Source organism: Eriocheir sinensis, chromosome 28 (genome assembly GCF_024679095.1).
Source record: "Eriocheir sinensis breed Jianghai 21 chromosome 28, ASM2467909v1, whole genome shotgun sequence".
NCBI lineage: Eukaryota > Metazoa > Arthropoda > Malacostraca > Decapoda > Varunidae > Eriocheir > Eriocheir sinensis.
In genome coordinates, this window is record NC_066536.1 from 16,221,663 (window position 1) to 16,241,595 (window position 19,933).

At 43.1% G+C, this 19,933-nt stretch overlaps 1 protein-coding gene across 2 annotated transcripts in view; it reads right to left on the minus strand.

The window, feature by feature from the left end:
- Nucleotides 1-19,933, minus strand: part of LOC127004626 (neuropilin-2-like) — a 39,995-nt gene that overhangs the window by 10,960 nt on the left and 9,102 nt on the right. The window contains exons 2-3 of one of the 2 annotated variants that reach the window (XM_050872658.1): nt 16,145-17,227; nt 6,816-6,992 (exon numbers count right to left, since the gene is read on the minus strand). In XM_050872658.1, coding sequence (XP_050728615.1) covers nt 6,816-6,992; nt 16,145-16,388 — 421 coding nt within the window. In that variant the 5' untranslated portion in view covers nt 16,389-17,227. Of the gene's footprint in view, nt 1-6,815; nt 6,993-12,525; nt 12,680-16,144; nt 17,228-19,933 lie in introns of those variants that run through there. The other variant, XM_050872659.1, reaches the window with a different exon arrangement.

Below are 19,933 nucleotides of genomic sequence, written 5' to 3' on the forward strand. Positions count from 1 at the left end.
TATTACCCCAAAAAAGTATAACGGAATTGCAAGGAAAACATTATTACATCCATTTTGAGGGTTGTTTGTGTGTGGGGAAGATATTGAAAAAGAAATTAAAAATATATGAGTAGATTTCTCTCTCTCTCTCTCTCTCTCTCGGTGGAAATATGAGCTAAGGGAAAATAAAAGGGGTGGGGGGAGGATGAAGGGAGAACAAGGAAAAGATTGAGGCAGGTTTGACGAAAAGAAGAACAAGAACAAGAACAAGAAGAACAAGAAGAACAACATGAACAAGACCGAGGAAGAAGAAAACATAGAAAAGAGAACCTAGAAAAAAAATAAAAGAAGAAAGAAAGAAAAACAAGGCAAAGGCAGCAGAATAAAAAGAAAAAAAAAGACATTTGAAGTGATGGATTTAGCTTGAGTTTGGAGGTTAGTGATGTAAGGAGGAGATGGTTGATGGGTATTGATAGATGGATGGATTGACAGAAGAGAAGGAAAGGGATGATAGAATGGAGTGGAAAACGAGAACAAGAAATGGAGAAGATAAGTGAGAAGAAGTGAGAGAGAAAGAATGACGGAAGGAAGATGATGAAGGAAAAATGGGAACAGGGAATAGGTTGGGAGGAAGTAAAAATAAAGTCGAGAGGAGATAGGTAAGAAAAGGAGAAGAGAACTAGTAAAGAAAAGTAAAAAAGGAAGAGATGAAGAAGAGAAGTTGGAGAAGGTTAAATAAAGGAAGTAGATGAGAGAAAATAAAGTGGAAAAAGGTAGAAAGGAGGAAGAGAAAGATAGGAGGGGAAAGAAGAAGAGGAAAGTGAACAAGGAGTCGTGGAAGTGCTGAGAAAAAAAAGAGAAATGAGGAAATAAAGAATAGTGAAGAAGAATATCGGAGGGAGGACGAAGAGGAGGAGGAGGAGGAGGAGGAGGAGGAGGAGGAACGACTAAAAAAATATTAATGAAACACACACATGATGATCAGAGGAAGGGAGGGAAGGAGAGTGGAACGAGAGAGAGAGCGAGCGAGCAAGCAAGCAAGCAAGAGAGAGAGAGAGAGAGAGAGAGAGAGAGAGAGAGAGAGAGAGAGAGAGAGAGAGAGAGAGAGAGAGATTCACAAAGAAGATAAATGGAGAGAGAAAATCGATAGTTGTCTTAATGATGAGAGTAAGAAGAGAGAAAATAAGATAATAAAGTGAGAAAATTAATAAAGATAAGTATTTTTTTCTTCAATTATTTTTTTTTCAGTTATACCTTCATTATTTTTACCACTTTAATTTTTCTACTTTATTTTCATGTTCTTGTATTATCATTTTATCATTAGCTTCATATTTTTTCCTCTTTTCTTGTTCCTCCTCCTCCTCCTCCTCCTCCTCCTCGTCCCCGAATTCCCCTCCCCCCTCCCCTCCACCTCCCTCTTCTAATCCCCCATCTTCTAGTCCAAATCCTTCTCCAGCTCCTCTTCTGCTTCCTGTTTCTCCTCCTCCTCCTCCTCCTCCTCCTCCTCCTCTTCATCGTCGTTCATTTTGTCGTCCTCATGTGTATTGTTTTTCCCTTCTTTCACATCCTTCTCCCCCTTCTGATCTCCTCCTCCTCCTCCTCCTCCTCCTCCTGATCCTCCTCCTCCTTCCTCCTCCTCTTTTTGCGTCGCTGAGACTATTTTTCTATTGTATTAGTAATTGCAAAAACAAACTAACTCTTCAAAATTATTACATTCATCATCGTTTCTTCGTTGCTACAGAAGTGGACTAAATGGTTACCGAAGGAGAGGGCAACAAGTTCTTTAATCTGCTCAACAGGTTATGAAAGTGTCTCTCTGCGCGTGGTCTCAGTGCTCATCTCCGTCGCATTGCCCCTTGAGCGTGTGTATGTGATGGTCTTTTGTTTACATGCGTCTCCGGCTCCTCCGTCTGCTTCTCCTCTTCTTCATCTCATTCTGGTTGCCTCCTCCTCCTCCTCCTCCTCCTCCTTCTCGCTCTTCTCATCAACTTCATTTATCTTTCTAGTTCTCTTCATACTGGCTCATCCTCTCCTCCTCCTCTTCTTCTTCCTCTTCCTCGCCCTCCTCCTCCTCGTCCTCGTCCACCTCTTCCTCCGCTTCCTAGTCCTACTCCAACTCCTGTTCCTACTCCTGGTTCTACTCCTACGTATCCTATTTTTCTTCCTCCTCCTCCTCCTCCTCCTCCCGGACACAGTGGCGGCTCCTGCTCATCACCACACGACTCAGGTAAGCAGGTAATCGAGCTTCGCCACGCCGCCCCATCACCTGTCCTCCCCAACTCCTCTCCCCATCACTCTTCCTGCCTGTCCTCCCCATCTTTCCTCCCCACCTATACTCTCTACCCTTGTTCCTCCCCAACCTTACCTATTCCCCTAACTATTCTCCCTTCCTCTTCCTCCTCTCTCAACTCTTCTCCCCATCACTCCTCATTCCCCATTTTTACTCCCCAATCATCTCTACCTTTGTTCCTCACCTGCTCTTTACTATTTCTCCCGATCCTGTTAGTTCTCCTTATCAATTCCTCCCCATCTCTTCTCCCCATCACCCTTCTTTCCTGCTCTCCCCATCTTTCCTCCCCACCTATCCTATCTACCTTTGTTCTCTACCAGCTCATTATTATTTCTCTACCAGTTCTCGTTATCTATCCTCCTCTCCTGTTTGATCTTCTTGTCTTATTCATCTCTCCCCAACTCTATTTTCTCTCTTTATTCTTCCCAACGTCGCATTTCCTCCCCAAATACCTCCGTCCTCTTCACCTGCTCTCCCCATTTTTCCTCTTCATATCTCGTTTTCTCCTGTTTCCTCCCCAGCTGTCTGCCCCACCTGTCCTCCCTCTCTCACTACTTAACTCCCCACGTTTCCTCTTCTCCCGTTTCCAAATTATGCTGCTCCCCACTTTTCCTATTACTCTTCCTCCTTCTTGTTCTCTTCTTCTTCTTCTTCCTCCTCCTTCTAACCTTCCCTTCCCAATTTTTACCTCCGATTTCTCGTTCCCGCTGCACCTGATTTCTCTTTAACTCTGGCAAAACTTCCTCGTCTAACACTCTGCCCAGCCCACTCCTTAGCAGTCATCCCCAACAAAACAATCCTTCCCGCATTCTCTTCCCACACTCCCCTCTCCTAAGCCTCAGTTCCCTACCATATATATCTAACATCACCCCGTCCGTACCATCTATACCCTGATCTTCATGTTATTTGCTTCCTTGTCATCTGTAGTACCCTGTTTATGTCAGTCCCTTTCATCACATCACCATTAACATCTTCATTCACCTTGGCCACCCATCTAATTACTACCTGTCTGCTGCCTGTCTACCTTATCAGAATGCTGTCCTTCCCTCCCTCCCCATATAGCTGCCGTTCTCCCCTCCTTTCCTTTCCTTCCCTTCCCTTCTCCCCTACCCAACCCTTCGTCACAGCTGCCATACTACATATCATAGCCTGTTTTGTAAGTGCTTTTTTTTGTCTCTTTTCTTTCTCTCGCTTTTTATTACAACTTTTATTGCTCTATTTGGTATTGTTTTTATTGATGTTGCTTCTGTGGTTGCTGTTTTTGCTTCTGCTGCTAGCGTCACGACAACTATTACAATAACTATAACTACTACTACTACTACTACTACAACTACATTATCATTTATATTGCAGTTACCATGTCTGTTCTCTCATCTTCCAGTCTTCCCTCTCTCTTCTCTGTTCTTATTCTTTCTCTCTCCTTTTTATCCATCTCTCCTCCCTTTTTACTCCCCTTACTTCATGTCCCCACCACGGAAGAGAAACAGACGGACCAGCAGACAGACAAATGGGCCAGATACCATATGCGGACAAGGCCACACGTCTTTATGGCTCACCTTAATGGATATGGATTACAAACATACATACATACATCTATACACCTATACATATACACACACATACAGACATACATATAGACACAGATGTTCATATATTACTTTACTGGAAAATCATGTACGTGGTTGTGATTCTTATGTGTGTATGTATGTATGTTTGTATGTGTAAAGGGGGGGGGGGGGGACAGTCAGAACGAGACCCGGATCGAGTAAACGTGACCTCTAGATACGAGTCAAGCACTGGACAGACAAACGTTCAGATACGAGCGTTAAATTTCACGGATCCTCGGACACGCAAGTTGATTTTCCTTTTTTCTCCCTTTTTTTCTTTTTTCCTCGTCTCCGCTCTGAACCTCGATTTAAGGTCAGAGTTGATCGTCCACGGCCGTCATGCGTTTTACGGCCTTTCACTCTTATCGCGTTATTACGAATGTGTGTGTGTGTGTGTGTGTGTGTGTGTGTGTGTGTGTGTGTGTGTGTGTGTGTGTGTGTGTGTGTGTTTTACGGCCTTTCACTCGTATCGCGTTATTACGAATGTGTGTGTGTGTGTGTGTGTGTGTGTGTGTGTGTGTGTGTGTGTGTGTGTGTGTGTGTTTGGGGCTAATGACTAGTTTTCTAATTGTTTTTTTTTTTCAATGATGTTATTATCACTGTTGTTGTTTTTGTTGATGTTAATAATATACGAAAACAATGGATTATAGACTTTTTTTATTTTTCCTAAGTCTCTCTCTCTCTCTCTCTCTCTCTCTCTCTCTCTCTCTCTGTTTACTCTGTTTAAGCGAGCGGAAACATCAGAGTCATCGTAGTATCCGCATTGTAGTGAACCCGCTCCCCTTTAATGTCACTGTCCCTCATTGTCACCGCCTGTCTTTATCACTGTCCGACACTATCACTGTTCTACGTATTCCATCATTTGATATCACTTTCACTGTCCCCCCCCCTTCCCCCGTCACTGCCTCCATTCTTCCATTCCTGTTGCTCTCATTTTCACACTCTCATTATCACTCATTATCATACACTTTCATTATCACTCATTATCACACATTCTCATTATCACACACTGTCACTGTCACTGCCATTAAGTCACCGTCACTTTCACTCACTATAACTGTCAATCCCAAAGTCAGTCGCTCATATTCACCGCTAATACTGCTCACTCTCACACCCCATCACTGTCACGGGTATTGTTTCTTACCTCACTGTCCTTCACCGTTTTATAGTCGATATCATTTACGGTATTATTATTATTATTATTATTATTTTTTTTTAGTTTTGTGGCATTCGCTGAAAATGTTCGTTCACTGTTTCTGGCAATATTACGTCACCTTCGTTTTTATTAATGTCTTTATATTTGTTTTCTTATTCTTTTTCCTTGTAATTTCCACGAACTGTTATTATTACATGTTTGAAAAGGTAGGATTGAAGGTAAAAAGCAAAAACAAATACACTTCCGCGTTCAGTTCACACACAAGCACACACACACACACACACACACACACACACACACACACACACACACACACACACACACACACACACACACACACACACAGTCGCAATGCAATCCAAACACGTGCAAACATCAGACAAGATTTCCGAACTCAACACATCACTCCTCACTTAATTTACGAGTTGAAAATAGTGAGGGAAAACTTTTTCAGCTAATATATAAAGAGAAACAGAGAGAGAAACGGATTTAAAAGATAAGTAATGCACGCCAAAACTTCACTGATGTCCGCAATATGTATAAATAAAGGAAAGTGAAGCTCGGTTAATGTTGTATATGTAATGATAAATTCTCATATTTTATCCCCAGAAAAAAACACGAAAAAACTGGCAACGGAGCGAAAAATACGGAGAATAACATACCGAGGTTACGAGTGTCAGAGATAATCAAAGCACTTACTTACTCCCGGGAATTAAAATCAAGTTTCTTTGTGGTGCTTCTGTTACGGGCTGAGAAGAATACCAATGAGGAGGAAGTGTCAAGATATAGGTCATCAATATCCATTACGAGCACTGAATGAGATTATTTGGTGTTATAAAAAAAAAATATTAACTTTATCTGCATATCTCTATTGGGAGCAGCGAATAGCAGGCTTTTTTTCCATTATTGTTTCCTTTTTTTTTGTTTTGCCCTTGACCTGCTTCCTCTGCTGTAAAAAAAAAAAAAAAAAATGTCAAAGCGCTTTCAAACTTATCGGTCTGTTGTTGGCATTTCTGAGGCTAAAATATATTGATTTTTTTATTTGTTTCCTTTATTGCTATAACGAATAAAATAGGCGATACGAGAAAGAAAATTAAGTTATCACGTATGTTTTTTTTATAACGATCAGTCTATCTATCTATCTATCTATCTATCTATCTATATATCTATTGTTGTTTCCTTTTTATAATTCATATCATTCAAGGGTGTTGCAGCATCGTATTGCTGAATACTAATGGATTCGATACACACACACACACACACACACACACACACACACGAATAATGTCATGGATATCAGTTTTGAACATTATTTACAGACAGGTGTGTGTGTGTGTGTGTGTGTGTGTGTGTGTGTGTGTGTGTGTTTGTGTGTGTGTGTGTGTGTTTGTGTGTGTGTGTGTGTGTCTTCGGGTGATAATGATCATGACAAATAGGAGAGATGTATGTAGCGGAGGTGACCCAGACCCAGCTCACCTTGCTCTCTCTCTCTCTCTCTCTCTCTCTCTCTCTCTCTCTCTCTCTCCCAACCAAAACTAATCATTCTTTCGACATCTATACTACTGTTTCTTCGTTAATATTGTAGGGAAACAGTTTTGCGTCTCTTTTTATTATTGTTAAGTTCTTGGTGTGCCTCTTGTGTGAACTATTAACAGGCACACACACACACATAAACACACAGAGTCTATGCCCACTAACACGCACCATCACTACCCCGACAGTAACTCCCACCACTACCATCAACACCACCAACAACAACTACATTATTTTCTTTCACACTCACTCCGGTAGTCGATGCAGTCCGGGCAGCCGCAGTGGGACAGGGAGTTGCCGCAGTAGCCGTAGTCACTGCAGCAGGGCCGGTCGCTGGCTGGGTCACACTCGGCAGGCTGATCCCACCCGTTGCCGAGGGGGAAGTTAACGCCGCATCTGCCATCTGCCCGCCACCTTATCTTTGGACCTGAGGGAAGGGAGGCACCGTTATGTGAAGTCTTGAGTTCGTAGAGGAGGTGTGAAGATGGAATACAAGCTGGTGAATAGAAGGAATTGAATGACTGAGGATAGAACGACAATAGGAAAGAAGGAAGGAAGGAAAGAAAGAAGGAAGGAAGGAAAGAAAGAAGGAAGGAAGGAAAGTAAAGCAGGTGGGAAGATAAGAAGAGTTTCGAGGCTTCAATGTTAGTGAGTGGAAGTGGAGAGCAAGGAAGGAAAGCAGGTGAGGAGAGGTAGAATAACGGACTTAGCAAGCAAGCAAGCAGGTTGATGACTGGTTAGAAGACTTAATGAGTGGTTAGTACGAGTGGCGAGTGGACTGACTGGTTTCGTAGGTAGAATAATTAATGTGAATATACTGATATATCGAATGAGGTTAGCAGGTGAGTGAAGGATAATGTGAGAGGGAGAGAGGGGAAGGAAGAGAGGAAAAAGTAGGTAAAAATAGAAGGACATTTAAAAGAATTCATTGATGGAGAAAGAAAACGCGAAATGCAGGTTAGGGTACAACTATGAAGAAGAACGAGAGAGAGAGAGAGAGAGAGAGAGAGAGAATGTGTGTGTGAGTGCGTGTGTATATGTGAGGATTGGCGTGGCTCTCATAACGACGCCCACCACCTGTGTGTGTGTGTGTGTGTGTGTGTGTGTGTGTGTGTGTTTATCCACTTAGCTGTGACGAATGTTGGACTGCCATATAAAGTGAAAGGACATCGACCACTCCCTCTCCACCCTTCCTTCCTTCCTTCCTCCTTCTCCACACCGCTCTCCCTCATCTCCTCCCTCTCTCTCTCTCTCTCCCCTTCCTACCTGTCTTTCCTCCCTTACCTACCTCACTTCTCTGCCTTCCCTTCAGTATCTTCCTCTTCTAATCTTATTTTTCGTTATCTTTTCCTATTTCCTCACCTCCGTCTCTCCGTCACAGTCTATTTTTTTTCTCTCTCTCTCTCTCTCTCTCTCTCTCTCTCTCTCTCTCTCTCTCTCTCTGCTTCTTTTTCCTGTCTGTCTATCTTCTTATTTTTTCCTCCAATTTTCTTATTTCAATCACTGACTCATGATTTTTTTTTTACTTTTATTTTTTGTTCTTTTTCTTTTCGTATACTTTTTTATTTATTTATTTCCACACATCTAGATTCTGCATGCCTTCCTATACCTCACTTTTGTCTCCTCTCCCTTCCCTGGACTTGTGTTTTTTTCTAGTTTTTTGTTGTCCATCTTTTTCTTTTCGTATACTCCTCTTTATTTATTTATATCCCACGTCTAGATTATGTTTACCTTCCTATCCCTCCTTCCACTTGTTCTCTCACTTCTGCCTCCTCTCCCTTCCCTGTTCTGTTCTTCTACTGCTCCCCCTCTTTAAAAAATAATACTTCTTTTGTTGTCCTCAATAATTGACCACAAAAATCAGTATTGTATTAAAACCTGTTTCTCTTAAAGGAGGAGGAGGAGGAGGAGGAGGAAGGGGAGGAGAACGAGGAGGAAGGGGAGGAGAAGGAGGAGGAGGGAGAGAAGGAGGAGGAGAAGCCCTGACCTTTAATTCAAAGCTTTTTCATTCTCAAGGCAGGAAATTCCTCGCGTGAATCAGTATATCAACAGAGACAAAAGGAGGAGCAATGAGAGGAGGAGGAGGAGGAGGAGGAGGAGGAGGAAGAAGAAGAAGAGGATAGGGGTACAGGAGGCGGGGTTGGAGGAGGAGAAAGAAGAAAAGAGGTACAGGAGGCGAGGTTGGAGGAGGAGGAGGAGGAGGAGGAAAAGAATAGGGATAGAGGGGGCGGGGTAGGAGGAGGAGGAGGAGGCGGAGTGATAGAATGGAGATGACTAATGTTTATGGTTGTATGGATGACAAGGAGATGAAGATACCAATGAGGAAGAGGTTGTGAATGGAAATGTGATCAGGGAGGAGGAGGAGGAGGAGGAAGAGAAAGAAGAAGAGAACAAGAACAAGAAGAAACAAGAGCAAACGTGAGCGAAAACAAGAACATAAGCATGAACAAGAAGAACAAGAAGAAGAAAAAGAATGATGAAAAAGACGAGGATGATAACAATGCCGATAATGATGATGATGATGATGATGATGATAATAATGATGATAAGGGGGAAGAAACAAAAGTAATAATAGCAATACTTACACTTATATTACTAGCAGACCCTAAGAGGAATACTAAAAGGAATAAAGACACACACTTTATCACAGCATCAATTAAGATAAACTGTCAACCCGGGAATTTCAAGGATATAGAAAACGGGAAGCGGAAGTGAAATATACGAAGAATGGGGAGAAAAAATAATGAAACAAGAAGCAAAGAATGAAACAAATAAAGAAGGAAGGAAGAGGAAGGAGAGAGGAGGGATTGGAGGGAACTTTGAGAGGTGAAGGGAAGGAACGAGAAAAGGAGATGTGAAGGGAAGAGAGAAGGAAATGAAAAGTTGGAAGGAAAAAATAAGAAAGATGAAAAGGAAAGGAAAGGAAAGGGAAGGGAAGGGAAGGGAAGGAAAGAAAGAAAAGGAGAAGAAAGGGAAGGGATGAAAAAAGGAATGAAAGGGAAGAAAGAAGGAAAGGAAATGGAATGAAAGGGAAGGGAAGGGATGGAAAGGGGAAAGAGAGGATAAGAAAAGGGGAAGGAAAGGAGGGGAAGCAAAGGGAAGGGAATGGAGGGAAAGGGAAGGGAAAGGGAAAAAGGGATAGAAGAGAAGGAAAAGAAAAGGGAAAGAAAAGGAAGAAGAACGAGAATAAAATGAGTCATCAAAGAAAGGAAAGTAGGAAAAGGATAAAAGTGGAAAAGGAAAGGAAGGGAAGGGAACTGAGGGGAAGGAAGGGGAAGGGAAGGGAAGGGAAGGGAGGGAAGGGAGGGAAGGGGAAGGAAGGAAGGGAAGGGAGGGTCCATAGTAACAATTCAGGAGCCGTGGGCGCGTGAAGGCATGTGGGGGTTGCCCGCCTCCAAGGTCTTGGCAAAGCTGTGTGTGTGTGTGTGTCTGTGTGTGTGTGTGTGTGTGTGTGTGTGTGTGTGTGTGTGTGTGTGTGTGTGTATTTCGTTTTTTTTTACAACAAAGGAGGGAGCTCAAGGGCACACAAAAAAAAGAAAACAATAATAAAAAAAGAAAGCCCGCTACTCGCTGCTCCCAAAAAAGAATTAAAAGAGGTGGCCGAAGAAAGATCAATTTCGGGAGAGGTGTCCTGATACCCTCTTGAAAGAGTTCAAGTCGTAGGCAGGAGGAAATACAGATGAAGGAAGATTGTTCCAGAGTTTACCAGCGTGAGGGATGAAAGAGTGAAGATGCTGGTTAACTCTTGCATAAGGGGTTTGGACAGTGTAGGGATGAGCATGAGTAGAAAGTCGTATGCAGCGGGGCCGCGGGAGGGGGGGAGGCATGCAGTTAGCAAGTTCAGAAGAGCAGTCAGCATGGAAATATCGATAGAAGATAGAAAGAGAGGCAACATCGCGGCGGAATTTAAGAGGTAGAAGGCTATCAGTAGGAGGAGGAGAGCTGATGAGACGAAGAGCCTTACACTCCACTCTGTCCAGAAGAGCTGTGTGAGTGGAGCCTCCCCACACGTGAGATGCATACTCCATACGTGTGTGTGTGTGTGTGTGTGTGTGTGTGTGTGTGTGTGTGTGTGTGTGTGTGTGTGTGTGACAGAAATAGTAGAATAGTAGTAGTAGTAGTAGTAGGAGGAGGAGGAAGAGGAGGAGTATCAGTAGTAGTAGTAGTAGTAATAATAGTAGTAGTAGTAGTAGTAGTAGTAGTAGTAGTAGTAGTAGCAGTAGTAGAAATAATAACAATGATGATAAAAAAAAAACTGATAATATAATGAACAGAAAGAAGAGAAAAGAAGAAAAAGAAGAAGACAGCAACATCATAATCATCATCATCAACAGCAACAGCAGCAACAACAACAGCTTCATGAATATGCAAACAAACATCTGTAACCAGGGGAGAGGAAGAAAATACTACGCTCTTAACATCAGAAGCAAAACTTAACACACACAAATTTACATACAAAGAGAAAAAGGATCACAAAAAACACAGAAACAAAGAAAATATACACAAAAAAGCAGTGAAATTAGTTATAAATGTATGAAAAAAACACCATCTTGTACGTAAACACAAACAAACACAAAGTCACAAACACATGGACGGTAGCAGACAAAAAAAAGACAAACACACACACATACACACACACAAACACAGACAAATAAAGCAGACACGCACAAACACACAAATAAACAAACACACAAACAAACAAACACACAAACAAACAAACACACAAACAAACAAACACACAAACAAACAAAGCCAACAGACAGACAGACAAAAAAGAAGCTCACACAAACACAGACCACCGACAAACAAACAGACACAGAAACAAACACCACAAAAAACACACAAACAAACTAATTAACAAACAGACCTATAAGGAAAAGAAAGATAACCTTAAGACACACCTGCCGCGGGAACTGTATACCTGTGTGTGTGTGTGTGTGTGTGTGTGTGTGTGTGTGTGTGTGTGTGTGTGTGTGTGTGTGTGTGTGTGTGTGTGTGTGTGTGTGTGTGTGTGTGTGTGTGTGTGTGTGTGTGTGTGTGTGTGTGTGTGTGTGTGTGTGTGTGTGTGTGTGTGTGTGTGTGTTTCAGATGCGACAAAAAATCAGGTAAATAAAATGATGGAATAAAATTGATTAAAAATAGGAGGGAAAAGACATGGGATAATTGTGAAAAGGAAAAAGAGGAGGAGGAGGAGGAGGAGGAGGGAATGCAAAAGGGAGGAGAAAGAATTAAGGGAAGGGTCTAATATATGGGTAATGGGTATGAAGGATGAGGCAGAAAAGGAAGGAGGGAGAGAGGGAGGGAGAGAGGGAGGGAGAGGGGCATAGGCACACCTGGAGAAAACAACAATTACCTGAGTTCGCTGCCCTCTCTCCTCTACCTCCTTCTCTTCTTCCCTCTCCTCTCCTCTCCTCCTCGCCCTCTCCCTCATGCCTTCCTTGGGTCTCACTGTCCTTCCTCCCTCCTCTTATCTTTTTTTACACTATTCGGTTGCAGGGTGTTTGTTTGTTTGTGCGTTTGTATGTGTGTGTGTGCGTTTTGTTATTTCATATACTACTGATGCTGCTATTACTACTACTACTATTACTGTTACTACTACTACTACTACTACTATAACTACTACTACTACTACTGCTGCTACTACTGCTACTGCTACTACTACTACTACTACTACTACTACTTCTACTTAATGATATGAATGGTGATACGTATTGTTGTTTTTTTATACGGTGTTATTATTTATATTTTTTACAACAATAAATCGTCTAAAAACACCACCACCACCACCACCACCAAAGCCCAAATTGACATAAACATTATATTACATTTATTATAGAATACCACCACCACCACCACCACCACATACACAAACACTGCCCACCACCACCACAAACACAGGCATCCCCACCACCACCAAGGCCTCCACCTGCCCCACCTGCGTCCACCACCTTTCTGCTCACCTGTCCCTACTGAACATCCCTTGGTCAGTATGGTGTCGGGGGGGAAGATGGGGGGGGCGTAGAGGGTGACAGGGGGGAGGTAGAAGGGCAGGCGGGGGTGCAAAAGACAGCCCCTCAAGTCCTTAGCTGTCGAGAACATCGTTTAGGAGACCATTAGAGACCTTACGTGTGTGTAGAGACCACGCGTGCTGGGAACCGTGTAGGGGGTGGGGGGGTGGGGGTAAATGTGTGGGGAGTGGGGGGGTAAATGTGTGAGGGGTGGGGGGGATGAATGTGTGGGGTGGGAGGGGGGGGGTTAATGTGTGGGGTGGTAAGGGGGGGAATGTGTGTGGGGGGAGGGTCTGTGTGTGTGTGTGTGTGTGTGTGTGTGTGTGTGTGTGTACAGACTCCACCTGGTCAAATCACACCTGTATATGTCTCACCTGTCTCTATTGATCCCTTTATTTCCCATTTATCTCCTCTCCTGGCTTTAGTTTTATCCGTTATTTATCTCTTTTCTCCTCCCTCCCACCCTTCCTCTCTTTCTCTCCTCTCACTCTCTTATTATATCACATCTTTCTATATTTATTCTTTTCTCTTCTCTCTCTTATCCTGCCTCCATCCCTCCCCGTCTTCCTTTGGCTGTGTAGTTCTCTGTCTCTTTCAGCTCCTATCTCTTCTTTTTTTCTTCCCACCTGTTTATCAACTTTATCTCCTCTCTCTCTCATATAATAATAACAATAATAATGATAATAATAATAAAAGTAATGATAATAAATAATAATAATAATAATCCTTATCAGCATTCGAATAAATTTTCAGTCAAACTTCCTCATTGTATTAAATAATGAAAATAGATTAGAGCAACTTTTTTTTCCCTTCTGCCACACTATTTACATTATTTTACGGTAGTATTTATTACACAAGGATTCTCACTAACAAAAAAAAAAATAGTAGACTAAATCCGCATTCTACATTCCGAGCGGCGCGGCCTACTTGCCTTGCTGAACGGAGAAAAAAAAATCACAAACAGCTTTTTTTCTTGAACCAAATCGTAGTTAACTTTTACTAACATTGACCGCACGCAAAGAATTCAACAAAACAATGGTCGGTCCAAAGCCTCCATTTTTTTCCTTAACCTTTTCCCCGGTAAACAAAAGCTAATTCAACTTCCCTAATGATAAAGATATAACGATCATGCGTCCAAATAGTTCACTTTGCATTCATTAACTAAGAAACTTCAATAGGGTCTTCTAAAAACGTTCAGGGTCTTTGATAACATTAACACAATCCTCACCACCTGGCGATCACCTCAAATCCAACTAACCATGAACTATCACTCGCGGCTTTCATCACATAACCGTAAGATCAGTAAGATATAAAGGGTAAGAACGAATAAGCTGATAATCGCTATGAACTGTCACTCGTATATTTACAAACAGAACAACGTAAGGTGTGAGCGAGCGTGTGTGTGTGGCGGAGGGGATCTCTTTTAGGCAATTCGCAGTCCTTGTATGTGTGTGTGTGTGTGTGTGTGTGTGTGTGTGTGTGTGTGTGTGTGTGTGTGTGTCAAGACCTTTTCTGGACCTAAATTTGATCATTCTTTTCGACATCTTCCATTGTTTCTCTACCGGAGCAGCGGACTCGATTTCCCGCCACTCAGCTCTTCGCACTCGTTCGTGGCTCTCTGGGTGTGAAGTCAGGTAACAAGGCTCCGTTCCTCTCACACCTTCAGCATCCTGCAAGACTATATTATCCTCCGCTAACAAGTTTTACGTACGTACTTGGCTCAAGGCCTTCAGAGCACGGAAGAGAATGTTAACCCTGCACTGGATCATTCAAAGAGTGAGATTTATGTGCGGTTAAGGAGACGGACCAAATTTGTATGCGGTGTGCCTCTAAAGCAAAACAGAATAAGATGCCAGAAAAAGAAATATCTAGTAAAATATCAAAGGCGTCTGGACCGTGGATGGTACAATAACACTCCCCCACCGGGTCTCGCCTCCCCAATACCACTCGCTCAGGTTTCTTACATATCTACAGAAGCCACGGAGTCATCCAAGGAGTATGTTCATGTGCTTTCTGTCCTGGCTGAAGAGTGTACCGGTGCGTCGCGAGGCTTCTCAACATCCCCCACAGTGACTAAGCGGCTAGATCAGTGAATAGAGAAATATGTTTTCCTCTTACTGCCATTTCCTAGAAGTGAGAACGTTCTTAAAAGCAGACATTATTCCGAAGGTTAGACAAGACAAATAAACAGATTCTGCAAAGCTACCCACACAGGCATTCACTACCTATCTACATGCCTATCACCTCACCTGGCCTACCCACCTTCTCGGCCTACTCTTTCACCTCTGCACATGCCCCGCCTGCAACCCCACCTTCCCACATCCACTCGGTGCATCCACCCCATCATTCTAACCCACTTTCCCACTTCACCCTTCTTTCCACCCCTCACCTCTCCTCATCTCATCCACCCTCCGACCCACCTCTTCACCCACCAACCCCTCACAGTATTTTATTCGACCACGTCATCCAGCTTAACCTCACCCTCCCTCTTACTCCAAGCATCTCTTCCACATCTCATTCAGCTATCCACCCCAAACTGCTTCCCCATCCCACTCCTTCACCCTTCCACCTACATCTCCTTGTCATCCATCTCCTTTCCCTTCTGCCCGCCCACACCACTCACCCACCCCACTCACCCGCCCACTCAAGCTGCAAGGTAGTGTGTGGAAATCAACACCCGCAGGCGATGAGATTAAAAATGGCAGCTACTCATGCGTCACCTCTGTTTGCTTGTGTGTGTGTGTGTGTGTGTGTGTGTGTGTGTGTGTGTGTGTGTGGGTGGGTGGGTGTGTGGGTGGGTGCGTGTGTGGGTGGGGGGTGTTTTTAAAGGGACTCTCGTGCAGGTAAATCTATAAGTGTTAAGTTAGTAAGAAGAAATGCAATCAAATAATTAATCAATCACTACTGGATGGGTTGGACAGGTAAGATGCAGGTACAAGATTGGGCTAAACAAGACAGGTGTTGATGCTTCTACGTGTTAATTAGCTTTATCTTTTTACTGTTTACCTGGTTAGAGGGAGAAAGGAAGGAAGGTGAGGAAAATACTATTAGGAAAAAGGAATGTGAGGTTTATAGTTTTTTTTTAGTTTGTTTTAATGTTTATGTCATCCAGCAGATATGTGGTTTGTTTATATTTTTTTAATGTTTTAGATTTCTGAAATAATAATGGTTGTATGGTTATAGGATTTTTTTTTATATATAGGATGTTTATATTATTTAAATAGCTTATAGGTTTGAGTGAATCTCTCTCTCTCTCTCTCTCTCTCTCTCTCTCTCTTGAGAACACACACACACACACACACACACACACACACACACACACACACAAACACACAGTAACGCGCACACACTCACACAAAGGTCACCGGACATACACGAGGTGACCAAGTACATTAACACACACACACACACACACACACACACACACACACACACACACACACACACACACACACACACACACACGTACACGAGGGTATCTGGTATAGCCTCAAGGTCGGGCACAGCAAATACCAGGTAACTTACAGGTGAGGTAATGAAGGTATGAGAGCCCCTTAATGAATATTCTTACCTGAGGGACACCCACATACGGCAGGTAAAAGGAAGATGCAGGTGAATACGAGGAAGACGAAGCCAGGTGAGATGAGATGCGCCTGACAGGTAAAGGATGCTGCTGCTGGTCTCCTCGTCTCCTCCATTTCTTCTTCTTCTTTTGGTATCCGTGTTTCTCTCCTCCTCCTCCCTCTTCTCCTCCTCCTCCTCCATTCTTCTCCAGATACCTCCCACGCACTTGCCTCCCGGACTAAGTTTGTCATTTTGCTGTATTGTGTGTGTGTGTGTGTGTGTGTGTGTGTGTGTGTGTGTGTGTGTGTGTGTGTGTGTGTGTGTGTGTGTGTGTGTGTGTGTGTGTGTGTGTGTGTGTTTTATTCAGTAATTCTTCCGTGTACACTATTTTCTTTCACATTTATCACACGCTGGGGCACACTCACACACACAAGTTCATACACACACACACACACACACACACACACACACACACACACACACACACACACACACACACACACACACACGCGCGCGCACGCTCGGATCTGGTAAGCCACCCGCCTGGTCCACGCTCTGCTGCCTCCACTTAATTAAGGTTCTTCTTTTTCCTTCAAGAATACACACTCACATACTTTTATTTTTTTTTCTGGTACCGAAGTCGTTTTATACGCGTCTGGGCTGTTATTTTCAGTTTCAACACAGAGAAGAAAAGAAAAAAAATTATGTATGCAAAAAAAATTAGCTTTTTCTGGTGCTATTTACGACAGAAAAGAAAAAAGAAAAGAGTCATTAGCCAGCCTTGAATTATAGCTAACACCTTGCTCTCTCTCTCTCTCTCTCTCTCTCTCTCTCTCTCTCTCTCTCTCTCTCTCTCTCTTTCAGGACGCTAGAGAGAAGGAGGGAAGGCTCGTGTGGGCGTGGGTGGGCGTGGCGGTGAAGGGCGTGGCGGGGGAGGGCGGTGGTGGCGAGGAGGTGCGGGGCGGCAGGTGCGAGGTGCGGGGCGGCAGGTGCGTGGGGCGGGGCGGCAGGTGCGTGGGGCGGGGCGCTGTGCAGGCAGGAGTCACCAGGTCCATGTTAGGGTGCACCTAGCCGAGGGTCCCCTCGATGCCTGTAGAAGGAAGTGCATGGCGTGTTAGTGGGTTGTCTGAATGGATGGTGCGTAGTGTTTGTGTATGTGTGTGTGTGTGTGTGTGTGTGTGTGTGTGTGTAGTGTGAGGGGGAGAGGGGAGGGTGCGTGTGTGTGTGTCCGTGTGTGACAGACGGACACACACACACACGCTGACAAATGAAAAGATGAAAGAGGGAGGATAGAAGGAGCAGATGCAACTGAGAAGATTGAGGAGGAGGAGGAGGAGGAGGAGAGGAGGAAGAGGAGGAAGAGGAGACATGAATTGCATCTCCCTCGGTGACCTTGTGTTGGTCCGTCGCCACTGAACTTCTTGATTTGCATTTAAGAGAGAGAAGAAAGAAAGAAAGAAAGAAAGAAAGAAGGAAAGAAAGAGACAGAAAGAAAGAAAACAAGAAAGAAAGAAAGAGAGAAAAAAATAAGAAAGAAAGAAAGAAAGACAGAAAGAAGAAAAAGAAAAGATGAAAAAAAGGAGAATGAAAGAAAGAAAGAAAATATAGGAAGAAATAAAGGAAAAAAGAAAGAAGACATTGTTATAGGAAAAGATAAAGACGCTGAGTTTTTTTTTATGTATGAAGAAAATGCAAGAATTAAATATAGTTTCTTTTTTACTCAAAGTATACATTGTCATTGAGCCAGTTTTCTCGCTCCCGTCCCTTCTCTCTTCCTTCCTTCCTACTTTCCTCCATTTTCACCTTGTTTCCTTCCTTCCTATTTTCACTCTATTCTTCCTTAATTAATCACCTTTCTACCTATCTCTCTTATATCAGCCAACCAATTCAATTTCCTTCACTTATTTTTACCAACTAACTAACTACCTTTTCATACTCTTTTTTTTTTCTCAACATTCTTTCATCCGACTGTCTATATATCTATCAGTCAATCTATGTCTTAATCATCTAACTTTTTTACTTATAATGTCTTTTTGATTGTGTGTATATAAGTTAGGTCAGTTTTTGTCTTTCTGTATATATTTCAATCTCTATCTGTCTGTCTGTCTGTCTGTCTATCTATTTATTTATCTACTATTTCAAATCTGTCTGTCTAGCTTCCTTTCACTGTGACTGTCTCCTTCACTCTCTGTCTGCGTCCATTTCTGTCCCTTTATTTGCATGACTGTCTGCCTGTCTTTTTCACCGCCGCACCGCCGGCCCATCCGTCAGTCTGTGTGTCTGTGTAAATACCCATTTGTCACTTTGTCAAGAACTCGCTCCGTCTTTTCCTTCATCCCGCCAAACGCCATTCCTCCACTCACCCCTCGGGCCCAGGGTGACAAAAGACGGCCTCCTCCTCCTCCTCCTCCTCCTCCTCATCTTGTTCCTCCTCCTACTCATCTTATTCCTCCTCCTTTTCCTCCTCTTCTTTTTTTCCTTCTCCTCCTCCTCCGCCTCCGCCTCCGCCTCCGCCTCTTTCTATTTCTCCATCTCCTCTTCCTCCTCTTTTTTCCTCTTCCTCCTCCTACTTCTCCTCCACCTCCTCCTTCTACTTCTCCATCTCCACTTTTTTTTTCTCCTCCTCCTTCTACTTCTCCATCTCCTCCTCCTCCTCTTCTTTTTCTTTTCCTATTCTTCTTCCTCCTCTTACTTCTCCGTCTCCTCCTCCTCCTCCTCTTCCTCCTCCTCCTCCTCCTCCTCCCTTCACTCCAAGTTCTCATCCTCCTCATTCACCTCCAATGGATGTTATCATTATCATATTTCATATACGTCCTTTTTCCCTTCATGTTTTTTCTTCTTATTTATTCTTCTTTTACTTCTTCTTTTATTTTCTTCTTTATTTTTCTATTTATTTTTCACTCTTATTGTTATTATTATCATTATCATTATTATTTTCTTACTATCACCATCATTGTTGTTGTTGTTGCTGTTGCTGCTGTTGTTGTTGTTGTTATCATCATCGTACTAACCCGGATGTCACACTCGTCCCTGCGTCCCGGACTAAACATCCACAACAGGACAAACGATCAAAGAGACGGAAGTGAACGCTGAGGCAACGCGCGGTAGATACTCTTTACGCCCACTCACCCCTCTCCCCTCTCCCCTTTCCGCATTCTTTACTCTTTTTTGCATCACTTTTACGCACGAAGAAATACATAGAAACAAGAAGTCACACAAGATAACTCCTAAACCAGTATCGTCAAACTCCATATCGAGGTAATGAGCGCCCACCGACTTGCTCTTTTTTTCCTAACTTTTTTTTCCTTCAAACAAAAACAAAATCAATACACTTCTACGAAAAATGTGGAACGCCCAAACGTCAAAAGTATTGTTCTCCCTTCATGCTTACCCAAAATTTTCCTCACAATGCATTTCTCTGATATTGAACGAATCTTATATTTTTTTAGCATCTTCTAGAACGCATATTTATCTAACTTATACACCCACTGTTACATGTCATTACTTCTTTTTCTTAGTCTGAGTACTTTGTTAACATCACCTCCGTTCATTTCTTCTACGTATATTTGAAATCCTTGAACAGATTTCCACGCAACCCCTTTTATCCAGGTATCCATTTTTACAATAATTCAAATACAGGTTCTCTCTCTCTCTCTCTCTCTCTCTCTCTCTCTCTCTCTCTCTCTCTCTCTCTCTCTCTCTCTTCCACACACACACACACACACACACACACACACTTTGCCCTATGCTTAGTAAAGGTGACGGGGTCGAAGCGGGGCAGGGCGGGGCGGGGCGG